Raw genomic sequence first — 13,450 nt, 5'->3', positions numbered from 1 at the left:
ATCACTGTGACCCAACGCCCTGAGCTGACTGCCGTAATAAAAGACAACATATTACTCTGATGATGCACGGCTGGAGAAGCAGATGATGTAGTGAGATGTCAGTGCTTGTCTCTGACTGCCCACGCAGACTGAATCATGATACCAGGGGCACCTTGATCCTGGCACCATCCAGCTCTGTCTGTCAATGTTGTCCCCCCCCCCCCCACACACAAAACACGGGAGGTCTAGTCTGCACTTTTAGAATCTACCCACCTCTTGCTCTGGGGAACATGCAGTTACCTTAAATGGTCAACAAGCTGTACCTGAAGAGAGAATCAGGTCGATATGTAAGACTAGAAACAGGGTTTGATAACAATTCCCCCTTTTTGTGCAAGTATATTTTACTATAGTTAATAATCCCCTTTTTCCTGATTTGTTAATTGACAATTAACAATAGCTGTCTCTGCTGTGTGCTGCTGAGAGCAACCTTTCCTGGAAGGTATTGACTGTGTAACTTCTGTGAGAGGTTTACCGAAAGCAACGAGAACAAAGAGGAGGTTACATTGAGTAGATTTGAGTTCATCTGCGAGTGAGAGTATACTTTCTAGTAAAGAGTGAGACTGTCCAGACATAATGGTTTGGATAAGATGATTATACTGAACCTATAACGTTAGCCTATTGGACAGGTAGTGGTCATTCATCATTAATAAGTCATTATTTTCCTGGTGTAGTTTGGAATCATGTCTTTATGTCAGATTGCCATTTACCGTACTTTGGTCATAACATGATTCAGGAAAGACAAAGCTGATCAGATTTCCACATTCATGCTCTCAGCTACTTCAGGGACATGTTGTGACCCTTGTGTCTGTCTTACATTCAGCTGCTCTGTAACCTTATAAACTAATGTCAAATAAAATGTGTGAATTTTAAACGTGTGGAGTAACCGTGCCCTGACAACTGGACGTCTGTGAGAGTTACATGTAGGTAATGGGAATATGTCATGCAGTAGCTCATAACTGTGGTAAAATTTGATCTGTGTGCAAAAATGAAAAATGAGATGCTTCGGCAGCTGTCCTCATCAATTCACCCACTGAGTTTAAAAACACCTCCAACAATGCAGGAAATGAAGCGAGTGGACGTGGAAAAGGAAAGTCCAGTGAGTTTTAACGTGGGACAAGAAAGAACAACAAGGGAAACAGTGATTTAGAGAGCGCAGAAATATAGAAATGTAGAACAGCAAGATTCTTAACATGAAACAGAATATTTATATGAGAAGAAGATCCTCTCAGGACAGGCTGTTTTAAATGTTGAATCTCTCAGGTACTTCACCAGACCAGAACCCAATCCTGCTGATGTATGTTAGAACACAACAGGGCTACAGATACAGAGCTTTGATTCATAGTGCAGCGACGTACAACTCAGAAAGTCTTTGTTTTCTATCATTTCTCTCTTCCACTTGGTTTTCTTGGAGTAGGATATACTGTGCTTCCCTGAGTCACAGGGAACCAGGAGCTCTCTCAGTATTCATTCTCAGGTTTACCTCCAAACACTCCAAGATGTCTCCAAGATGCAGTTTCACCATAAACAAACATGACTTTCTAGGGAAGCACATATAGAGTAATATTATCAAGCATTTGTTTTTAGCAGAATAACACAATACCCTCTTTAACTACCATTGTGATTTTACAAATCTGGCAACAAAGTATAAACTTACCAAGCAGTCATTTGCGCTCTGCTTCCCTTCCCTCCTCCTGCAGTTGAGTAGGATGCCCTCTCTGTGCAAAAAGACCATCTCCCTCAGCTACCACTGTGAAAGCTAAATAATGGAGGAGATAGGTCCTCTACTGACGTACTGTTGTTTCCCCTCTGTGCTGTGCACTGATACAGAGCTTATCGTCAAAGAAGAAAGAATTGTGAGTCTCACCTCAACTCATGCCCCCCCCCACCCATTCGAGCCAGGAGGGAGTGGCACTGTGCATGTGTGTGTGTGTGTGTGTGTGTGTGTGTGTGTGTGGGCAGGGAGTGGAGGGAGCCAAATGCTTCCTCCACCCATCTTCATGCTCGAGGACTTTGTCATAATAATCCTCTGTCTGTGTGTGTGTCTGTGTGTGTGTGTGTGTGTGTGTGTGTGTGTGTGTGTGTGTGTGTGTGTGTGGGCGTACTTCAGTGTTCAACATGAGAGATTAGCAGATTCACCACCATTCCTTGACTTGACACGCAGAGCTAACGCGAGACTTATCTGGTCTTTTGGACTTTACAATAGAGACAGAAAGACTTGAAACCAACCCGCAGAACTTCTGTCAGCGCACAGTGAAGGAGGATACATTTCATGAGCAGCCATGTAATAAAACACCGTATAGTTCCACACCACACAAAATGTGCAGTTGATGGATTTTAGATAAAGTACAACGGACAATAGCAGGTAAGGTAAAGAAAGTGTTCTGGGTATTAATAGAACTACAATAATTGTTACATAATCATTAGATCATTACTCAATTCATACAGGAGTTGTTGAGACTGTATATGAGATGTGAATATCATGGTGGAAAAATCATCGGATCACTTTTGACAAGATCTGGTAAAACGACGACACTTTGTTCTGGTGATGTGATTATTGTTGTCATACACAGATACTTACTTTCCATAAACCTTCTTTTTACTAACACTTAGTCATGAAAACAAGTTTAAAAAAGCCTTTTCTTTACAAGGGACTGAGTAGCATGGTTCAACAAATCTGATATGACAGCCATGCTAAACATCACGAGTAACATAAAAAAAATAAGTCTTAAAGGAGCAGTCATGATATCTGAGCGCCAGCTGAGAAAAGCATTCACTCTCACAGCGGGACGTTAAGGAATTAACGGATACAATGCAGCCAATTGCTGGTTGGGGAGGGGGAAACTAAATTGGAATGAGTCAGTGGACGAGGTGCGCCAAGTGGAACTAAATACTTTTTTTTGTTTAATGTAGCACGTGTGAGAGTATCGCTGTGAATTCAACCGAGCTTTGAACCAGCAGGAATCCTCACTGCGGGACAGAAGCTCCCTCTTACTGGGTAACGGTCTAGAAGCTCAGAGTCACAGACATTTGGGTTTTCCAGAGTGTCCCTTGTCATATGTAGCTAATAAAAGCTAATCTTTATGAATTTCAGAGAAAAGCTACAAGGCCAATAAAACAAAAAAAAAAGCTGTAATGTGTTACATTTATATCTGTCATTCCCCTTTTCTCAACATATCACTGCCATCCTCTGCCATTTTATTTCCACTCCCACTCTTTGTCTTGATTTCTTAGAAACAATAAACACCTCCACTATCCCCTCCACCTCTTTCTTGCTCTCTTAACTCTCTGCAACTCTTAAACCCCATCTTCTACTGCTCTACTTCATCTGTCTTTTTCTGAACATTGCAGGATAGATCAAAAATAAATATTCATCGTGCACCAAGCTTCCATCTCCGGCCCACTCACGTCGATGGCATCCCTCTCAAAGATGCGGAGCTGGAGGAAGAGCTCCAGTTTGATCTTCCTCTCCTGGAACAGCTCCTCCATCTGGCCCTGGGCTTCATCCAGCTGCTGCAGCACGCTCTCGATGTGGGCCATGGAGCTGTTGTGGGGAGTCTTGTTGCTCGAGATGGCCGAGTCTCTGTGGAGAGCGGTAGAATGCAGAGATGTGGCTTTAAGTCTTTGTCAATACATCGCTAAAGGGACTAATAAGAACTTTTGTTCTTTTTGAACAAGTCTGTTTATGAAAATCCCTTCTGTCTTTCTCCTTAGCTTTCGTACTTTTTCACAATACCACATGATTGTCTAATGATCACAGACAAAATGCCAAATTAAGCCTTGGGGCTTTGCATTCCTTCGTTTTGGTATGAAGTGAGTTGTTTTCAGTGATACAGGAATAATGTTGTCCCTCTAAACTATTCTGGATAAAACTTGTGTTAAAATGTAATGCATGCGTGTGGCTTCCCTTAGTGTATACTATATATTAAGATAACTATTCGTGTAGCTTGTATTAATTGTCACCTGAGCTGTTGTATGAGGTCCTCTCCCTCCTTGATGACGTTGACGGTAGCCTGCAGGGTGGTCTGCTGCTGCTGGCCGAAGCGCTTGATCAGGTCCTGCACGGCTTCCACCGACTCCGCGTACACATCGTCCAGCAGCTCCTTCTGAAGCTCCTCCAACCACGTCCACAGCTAACGGGGATTGACAGGAAAGGCAAGCCAGTTAAAAATACGGCATCGCGCAGTGTACGCCTCCAGGAGAAGAGGGGAAAAAAAACAGACAGCCCCTGTTGTGAGCGGAACACATGCTGAAGGGGGGTGGGGCAGATACGCTGAGCCCTGTGAGTGAAACACAGGTGTAGGAATCGATGGACTGGACTGACATAACATCAGAGACAGAAATAAAATCCAACCAGCCCTGCTCAAAGCTGGTGTTTTGTGAATGGTCACCTTTGTAACAGATTAGCCATCTGGCTGAATTGGCTCGGCGTACTAAAGCCCTGGCACACCACCCAGGCTGTAGGAGAGAGACCCTGACACCCGCGGTGTGTCTAACACCCACACTGCCCACTCAAAGACACGAGTCCACTTTTGGTATTGTAACCGTCATCCACTTAGAAACATACATGTTACTTTAAACCTGACATCTATAAAGACATAGATACTGCTGTTTGTCAACCAAAAACACAAATGCTGAGCGGCTATTATTTGAACATGCTGGACTGGACTAAAGGCAGGTACAGGTACAGGCACACACACACACACACGCACACACGCACACACACACACACACACACACACACACACACACGTACACAGCGACTTGCACCAGTGTGCGCTGACAGATGGGATGAAGGAGATTTGTCCATATGGACATTGAGGACTAGCTTCATTAATACCACCACGGCTCTGACTGTCTCTACGAGTCTGTGTAAACAGGATGTAGTGTTAACAAATGCCGAGCAAGAGGGACATGTCAGCGTGGAGAGGTTAATTTGGACGGTCAAAGATGTGCAGTGTGTGACTGTCAACGCTGTGAAAGGAATTAAGGGAGCGGTGCAGCAATTAGCACCCCAGCTACAAAGCAAGTACTGATTCCCTGCCCGGTGTGGTCTGCGTGTTCTTACTTTTCTTTTTTAAAGCATGAGGTAAATAACAATGAGGGAAGTTAGAGGCGTGATTGTCATTATCACAGTGAAGAAGGCAGATTGCACTACAGAAGGGAGGGAAAGCACCAATGTTTGCACAGGGAACCGTACACACAAACACACACAAGCTCTCTCTCATCATGAAGGCAAGTCATGTTTGGTGCAGATGTTTAAAAGCACCTACAAGTTTGGTTGGAATTCCTAATGTGTGATATATAAGCAACATTATTTGTGTGTGTGAATAAAACCCCCTACCTTCTCAGCTCCTGTCCTCATAAATTATTAGTCGCGTAAACTTTAGCTTTGGGCAAAACAGAGGAGTCAAATCAATGCGGTAAACAGAGCTCATTAGGGTTGAGGGGGAGAGGGAAGAGGAGAGAGGAGAGAGGAGAGGACGGGAGAGAAAACACACACACACACACACCTCTTTGACGTGTGTGTGAAAAGCAACAGACATGTCCAGCAGCACTTTGCGCTGCTCGACACGTCGCACAAAGTCCTGGATGCGATCCTCTAGCTGGTGGGCAGCCTGGTAAATTTCCTCTGGGTCACACTCTCCGGTCTGGGCCAGCTGCTCTGCTGCCTCTAGCAATTTGTCAGCATTGGTGTAGGTGTTCTGAAACGTTAACATAAAGATTTGCAACGTGTGCTGGAACCTTGCTAGTTTTGTATTGGTCTCTAGGACAATACAGCAATGTCAAAATCTAGATCATTTTATGAAGCATCTCTGTCAAATGTAAGAAAAATATGACTTTACTTACGCCAAGAGGAAACAATATGCCACAAGTTGATGCTTAAAACTTAGACCCAAAACTCACCTGTGCAACCTCCTCAAAGTCTTCATGTCTCTTCTGCAGAGCCCTGGCTCTGTGTAAAGACTTCCCAACACCAGTGTGTTTACTGAGGAAGGCCTCACCATGGTTCTCTATCCAGTCCAGCACCTGGAAACACACACACACACACACACACACACACACACACACACACACACACACACACACACACACACACACACACACACACACACACACACACTTATTAATGCACACAGTTTAAATATGCACAGCTATGGCACATTGATGATGCAGTATACATTTTCTAGCAGTAGGGGGTGCAATTGCCTGGCATGATTCAGATCATGTTACAGCAGTCTATAGATGTCATCACTCTCCCCCCCGCCCTTCTGTCTCGCCTCATCCCCCCTTTCTTTACTCTTTTCCCCCATATGCAGTCTGTCATGTTTAAATTACACAAGTGTGGACAATTAGGTTTTGCCTAATAGCAAATCCAGAGCAGTGCAAAAGTGTCAACATTTACACTGTGGATGAGATTAGCAATAAATCTTTGCACATAATTACCTTATTATCTATTAAACAGATGGCCATACTTCATCTGTTTCTATGTGGGGTAATTAAAGGGATTTCCATGATGCTTTCAAGGTCTCTGAGAGAATATTTTGACGGGACAAACACACACACATGCACAATGCCCTCGACACTTTATGTGACAGTAAATTGCATCACCATGGAAACCGCTACCAAGAGAAAAGAGTGATGAAAGAGTAGATGGAAGAGGAGGAAGAATGAAGGGCAGAGATGAAGCAAGACGAAGAGAGACAGCGAGAGAGAGAGAGAGAGAGAAGGAGGGAGGGGCAGAGAGAGAGAGAGAGAGAGAGAGAGAGAGAGAGAGAAGGAGGGAGGGGCAGAGAGAGAGAGAGAGAGAGAGAAGGAGGGAGGGGCAGAGAGAGAGAGAGAGAGAGAGAGAGAGAGAGAGAGAGAGAGAGAGGGATAAGGAGGGAGGGGCAGAGAGGTAGAGAAGAGTTCATGCCCGAAGGGTAGAAAGGCAGAGATGACACTTTTCACCAACCCAGTAGTTTTGATCTAAGAGCTCTGCCATCCAGATAGAGATAGAAACTCTCACTCTGAAAACCCAGGAGGAAGTGGAAAAACAGGCTTTGAAGAAGCTGGAGCAGATTATATCAGCCGGTATCTTAACGTCACACCCTCTGCTAATCAGCGTGGAAGGAAAGCAACAAACATTTCTTGGATTTGCCTCATGTTTGAGCAGTTTAATATATTTATCAATTATTGATGTAGAGTACATGTGTACTGTTGCTTAGTAAAAATGTCTTTACTCAACTACTGGAAAACAGTCAAAACGAGTTTAGTAAAACCGCCACATCATGACAAGTCTTATGAAAAGCTTGATTCATCTCAGTGAAAATGTTTGGAGGGATGGGCGTGTGCGTTCTGAAGCCCGCAGTTGGACTCGTCTCTTACTTGCTGCACATCCTGCTGGAAGACACACAGCTGCAGCCGTTGATGCAGGCGCACTTTGCGATGCTGCCAAATGTTTTCCAGCTGTCTCTGGTGATGCAGCACCTCGTGGATGATGTCCAGGACGTGGTGCACGGCCTTGGAGTAGTTAGCTGATGCCATCAATGAATCGGCACTTCCTGGGGTCAAAGGTCGCTGTAGTTTGTCCAAAAGAGACTTCCCATCCTGGCTTACCTGTAATAGGTGAGAGGTAGTTTGACATATTGGACATCAAGTCATTTTTCACTCTTCCCACACATCAATTTCTAGTGTTTCCATTGTAAGTAAATACAACTCAAACACAAATGCATTCATACTTTATATCATAGATTCTGTACTGTATTGAAGTATATTTTGAATACATCATTTGGATAATTACCAGTCCTCTTTTGTGTTCTATACGGAGGAGGCATTAATATTTGCATATGTGTGCGTGTGTGTGTGTGTGTGTGTGTGTGTGTACTGACCTCAGAGTATGCAGTTGTGATGTGCTCATATAATCCCTGGTGGTGGTGGATCGTGTCTTCCAGATCCTGGAGTTCAGAGGGCAGCTCTCCTTCACCACATGCCTTACACCATGGCTCCATTTTACTCATGTACTGGGGAGTGCACACACAACACACACACTGTATAACACAGACCTACACACATATATATACACAAAGGCATACAGTAACATAAAGACTCAAACATTCTTTCCCATGTTATTAACACTGCTTTCTGTCCAGTCTGCACAATGAGATGAGATGAATTGCATCTTTTTTTGATTTGCCTGTTCTCAAACATCACCTGTCTCTGATACAGTACATACTACAGCATACTAGTTACATACTAGCATTGTCCGTATTATTACAGACACAGTCCGTGTTATTAGTATGTATGCAGAGTTCAGACCCCATTGAACACTTCAACCATACGTGAATAAAAAAACAAAGAAAAACAATGACTCTGCTCTGCATAAAGGTTTGGCATCGAAACTGTTATGCTTGGAAACAGGAAGTCTGACAAGAATAAGCAAAAGAGAAATTCAAGTAAGAGAGAAGGGAAGCAGAGCAGTGAGCGCTGTAGAAAGCTGTGACACAATAATGATTCAAATCTTATTATTGTGTATTAGGAAGGGGAAAATGTGAAACGTGTATAGATTTGTTTGAATTGACATACTAACATACTATTCATACCAAGTATGCTGCAAAATGATGTATGTAGTGTGTTCCAACTCCAGCTGCATAGTGGATTTAGTAAACACTAGAAATGCCAGGATGTATACTAGAAAAGCAAGAACTTCTCAGTATGAGACTTGAGCTCACTGAACATACTTCAAAATGCATTGGGACTCTTCTGACTGACAGTTCAAAATCCATAACTGTTGATTAAATTGATGACGAATGATGCTAATCAAAGCACACAATAACTAATGTCTGTAATGCTGCTCTGTCCACTGCTGAAAACAAAACATCAATAACTTACGAGGAAGTCTTGAACATTAAAGACTGTACAGCAAAGAGGCCACTCAGCAAACCATAGGTGTCTACGACTAACTAATGCATTGATACTGCAACCGTAAGCGAAACAGTGGAGAGCAGTATTGATCATTTAAATGGTCTATTAGGGATAAAGCAACCATAGTGCTTGGAAATTGTAGCGGAGCCAAAATATTTGTTTCCTACTTCTCCTTCTCTGTCAATCTCCTTTTTCTTTCTTTCTTTCTTTCTTCAAAAGTATATAAAACTATGAAACTATTCAGAAATAAAATAAAATCCTGTCAGGTCTTAACATTCTGGAGTAGATCTACGCTCAATTTCACCCAAAAAACTTTATTTCAGCCAAGAATGTGTGCAAGATGAGTATATGTGGACGTGTAGATGCATTTCTGTGCATATAATGAAACAGGAATACACATTTAATGTAACACACAGCGCAGCTTTCCAAGAAGTCTGTCTGTTGACATCATCAGAGCCGTACTTGATTTGTGGTTCGTCTGTAAGCGTCGCGTGTCGGTACCTGGTCTGCTTTCTGGTGGAAGCTGGCGGACATCTCCAGCAGGGTGCTGCGTTCGTCCAGTGCCGCAGCAAAGGCCTTCCACTCCTGCTCCAGCTGTCCCGAGATCTGCTGGATCTGCTGGGAGGCGTAGTGGCCCGATTCCAGGAGCCGGTTCCCCACTGACATGATCCGATTGATGTTCACGTACACATTCTGTGTGTACGGCAGAGAAGGAACACGGCAAAGATTAAAATACATACTCAAATGAATTGGTTTTAGTTCAGTAAAATACTGGATATCATCTAAAGACACCTGAGCTGAGTCACCGCTGACTCATAAGAACAATGTTTTCTGTGCAATGTTAGTCTTTTGGCATTCTGCGCAGGTAAACTAACAGGCTGCCAGTTTAAGTATCGTTGCAGTTTCATGTTGGCGGCCTTGGAGCTTGAAGGTGAAACCGGCCGGACCAGCTGTATTTCTACAAAGCAATCAAAGTGTGTTGGTGAAATACTGTAGCCACCATCACATTAACGTACACAGTGAGTAATATCAGAGAGAATAAAAGTCAATACACGCACCCTCGTCATAAACTACCCCTCCACTGCTCACGCACGCACGCATGCACGCACACACACACACACACACACACACACACACACACACACACACACACACACACACACACACACACACACACACTCACACACACACACACACACACACACACACACCCGTGTGGGCATTCAAAAGTCATTCATTTGGGAGGCATACCCCGTGTGAATAATAAAAATAAACTCATTTGTCTCTTATCATTCAGTCTTTTTTGTTTTTTTTAATATATGGGCTCCAAGCTGTTTTGTGTAGATAGGCACGGATCAGCAAACGCTAATTAACAACTGTGTTAACAGCCTGTTACTATTCTATTCAATTACTGCTCCTGGAGCCTATTATGGCTCTTAGTTTGTTTGTTTCAATCACAACGGGGAGGAAGGATGAACCCAGCTACAGCCCTCAGACAGAGACACATGATGAGCCTCATCAGCGGTGAAGACACTGGATTGGTGCATTGCTTTTGTTTAACCTCTATGGCTTTGAGATGGTTTCTGACCATCTCTTCTTAGGATTTAGAAATAGAACATGTTTGAATAGCTTTACTTTCACTCGTAGGAGTTTGTGCATGCAAAGCCATTCCCCACCGTCCAAAATCCAGAGAATCTAGGCACTGGGACGTAAAAGCACTAGATTAAGTCTGATGTTGGCTCGAGGATAATAGAGACAGTGGTGACCTTAGAAGCATGGCTCACGTGAGAAATCAAGGGAGTCAAACCGCTCTCCAGTACGAAGCGGTAGGTCGGTTGTGATACGCAAAGGAACAGTGGTGCACAGTAGAACCGCTGTAATCCTAAATCATAAATATCACAAAGACACAAATCACATATAACAGGAAAATAATCTGGAGGTTACTATCGATCTTATGTGGAATTATTCCATTGACATTTTTGGAAAAGACACACACACAAAAAGACCTAAAAGAGAACACACACACACACACACACACACACACACACACACACACACACACACACATCCATCCAAGTCACAACCAATAAAGCCTGAGGCCTCGAGCCATCTGTGGGACATTATGAAATAGATTAGACACCAGAAGCTGGACCACTCAAACACACAGGGTGGTAAAGCCTTAATACAAAACGGATGGAGGAAAGGGGGAGGGCAGAGATAGGGAGACGGTATTCCTAACTCAAACCTGATGAGAGTATATGTGGCGAGTGAAACTGAAAGAGAGAGACAAGGAGGAAAAGGAGGGCGGAGCCAGAGATCAATTCACCTAAAGAGTGGTAGAGAGACCCAGGCTGTAACATGATACGCCCTGTGTATGTATGTGTACATACACACATACTGGAAACACACAGAAACAAGAGGACCAAAAAGTATATCTACCCAGACACACATAACCCCCCCCCCCCCACCCCCGACACTATGTATTTCCTTTCAGCAAGGCAGGCAACAGGAAGGGGAAGCGCTGCTTCCTGTGGAAGAATGGGTGGAGGGGGCGGTGGTCACTCTGAGTGTACCCGACTGTGTGTGTGTGTGTGTGTGTGTGTGTGTGTGTTTCCAGTGTATTGTGAAAACATGTATGTTTATAATGCAGTTCCATCTGTCTTTTCCACTACTGTTCTCTCGGGGGTTATTTGTTCATCTCAACCCACAGCGTTGACACCACTGGCTTTGGGTGGTTCACTGAGGCACGAGGTGACCTGTGGGACCCGATGCTGACGCCCCTCGCTGCGCATGGATCCTAACACCAACGGCACTGTGAGCGGGAGGATTGAGGCCACGGCCCCCTTTCCTCTTGGCTGCACGTTTCAGACCAACCATATTTACTGTAAGATGTTTGGGTATGAGCAAAACATAATAATCACAAAGTGTATTTATACTGTATGATGGTAAAAAAAAGGAAATATCTGTGATTTAACACATTTTCTTTTGGGTAGTTTTAGTCGCAATCGAGTTAATGGGCTGAGTAGTTATGCAGGGATCATACCGACTGTCACTGATGAATTGTGATAAAATAAAATGTGGCAATATAAGGGAATAAGGGAAGTGTATGTTTTTAGCGAGCATGACCAAGACGGGTTAGGACTGCAGGGTCAACACAGTACAACGTCTTCAGCTACATGTATTAGTCCACAACAGAGCTCCACGGACTACAGTAAGGTAGGGGGGGGGGGGGGGGGGGGGCAGGGAGGGTTGGGAAGCAGAGCAACAGAGGGCAGCACACATCTCCGGGAGGGGCAGGGACGTAAGATGGGTCAATTATGGGAACAGCACTGAGACAAGACATGACAGAGGGGGCAGAGTTGAGGCCGAAAACAGCTGAATAATACGAGAGAGACAGAAAGTATAAAGTCTACAGCGAGTCAAGGCCCAAGAGGATAGTTTGTTACTTGTTACTGTGAATGATAGCAATGACCGGATCGCCTGTGTCTGAGTGTGTTTCTGTGCATCTGTGTGTGTGTGTGTGTGTGTGTGTGTGTCCAACAGAGACAAAGACAACTTCTTACCATGCAGTTCATGGCAAAGTGGTTGTGCTGGGTCTGCAGCTCCACCGCATGCTGGTGGTTCCCTCCGATCTCTGTGTAACTCGTGAGGAAAAGCCCCTTGTTGTGCATGATCCAGTCGAACATCTACACACAACAAAAGAGGGAGAGAGAAAAAAAATGCAGGTAGCTTTACACAACGCAACAGAATTTAAAGGGTCTTTCCACCTCATGTTTACTCACAGCAGCTGCAGTGAGAATCAGAGAGCGCCTGTTGTTTGAGCGTTTGTAATTAACCAAAACCTTTAATCACTGCGCTGACTTCAAGAAGGACGTCATGTTACAGCTCCTCTGTAATGAGTAAGAACAAAAGAACAAGCTCTCTGACTGTGTGTGTGTGTGTGTGTGTGTGTGTGTGTGTGTGTGTGTGTGTGTGTCCACTTCAGCACTTCGTCCTTCATGTATGTGGCGGTGTATTCTCTCTACGTTCCTCTCTCGACATGCTTGGTGTATGCAAAAGGTGTGTTTGATTACAGCTCCGACAGGCCTCTGCGCTTGCCTCCGGCTCTGCACGGTTTCAAATTGTTACTATTATTACTCAGCACCAGGCATGCAGCATCACACTCTCCGAGACGCTGACCGCATACACACTCACACACGTTCATTTCCTCTCTGTTTCCATGCACACAAACGCACAGCTCAGATAATATTTGCTCAAGATATAGAATAGGACTTGAGTACATAAAAAAAAAAACACACAAGTCAATCTCATATTACCAAAAGAATTTGTCAAATAAAAAATCCGCACGTCCAATTATGAGAATTCATATGATCAGGATGCAACACTTGCCAGTAGTTTCAGTCCACCAATGCATCTGTAATGCTGTGTACATCTACGCCTCGCTAATCTGGGATACACAGGGATGAAGGTTGATCTGAGGATTCTAACGTCTCGATTGATGTCATGTTTT

General features: G+C 44.0%; 1 protein-coding gene across 4 annotated transcripts in view; it reads right to left on the bottom strand.

Moving 5' to 3' along the window:
- The window catches only part of triob (trio Rho guanine nucleotide exchange factor b), a 93,953-nt gene that overhangs the window by 38,644 nt on the left and 41,859 nt on the right, over positions 1–13,450 (bottom strand). For all 4 annotated transcript variants that reach the window (XM_068736004.1, XM_068736000.1, XM_068736002.1 and 1 more), the window contains 8 exons: positions 12,504–12,626; positions 9,442–9,633; positions 7,908–8,039; positions 7,405–7,635; positions 5,944–6,066; positions 5,550–5,741; positions 4,000–4,169; positions 3,445–3,619 (listed from right to left, as the gene is read on the bottom strand). In XM_068736004.1, the coding sequence (XP_068592105.1) occupies positions 3,445–3,619; positions 4,000–4,169; positions 5,550–5,741; positions 5,944–6,066; positions 7,405–7,635; positions 7,908–8,039; positions 9,442–9,633; positions 12,504–12,626 (1,338 nt within the window). The remainder of the gene's footprint in view (positions 1–3,444; positions 3,620–3,999; positions 4,170–5,549; positions 5,742–5,943; positions 6,067–7,404; positions 7,636–7,907; positions 8,040–9,441; positions 9,634–12,503; positions 12,627–13,450) is intronic.

This window comes from Cebidichthys violaceus, unplaced genomic scaffold, assembly GCF_023349555.1.
Source record: "Cebidichthys violaceus isolate CVI_PGR_0920_01 unplaced genomic scaffold, fCebVio1.0.p SCAF_7, whole genome shotgun sequence".
Taxonomy (NCBI): Eukaryota; Metazoa; Chordata; class Actinopteri; order Perciformes; family Stichaeidae; genus Cebidichthys; species Cebidichthys violaceus.
Note: the sequence above shows the minus strand (reverse complement) of the source record. Positions and strands in the feature narration are given on the sequence as shown.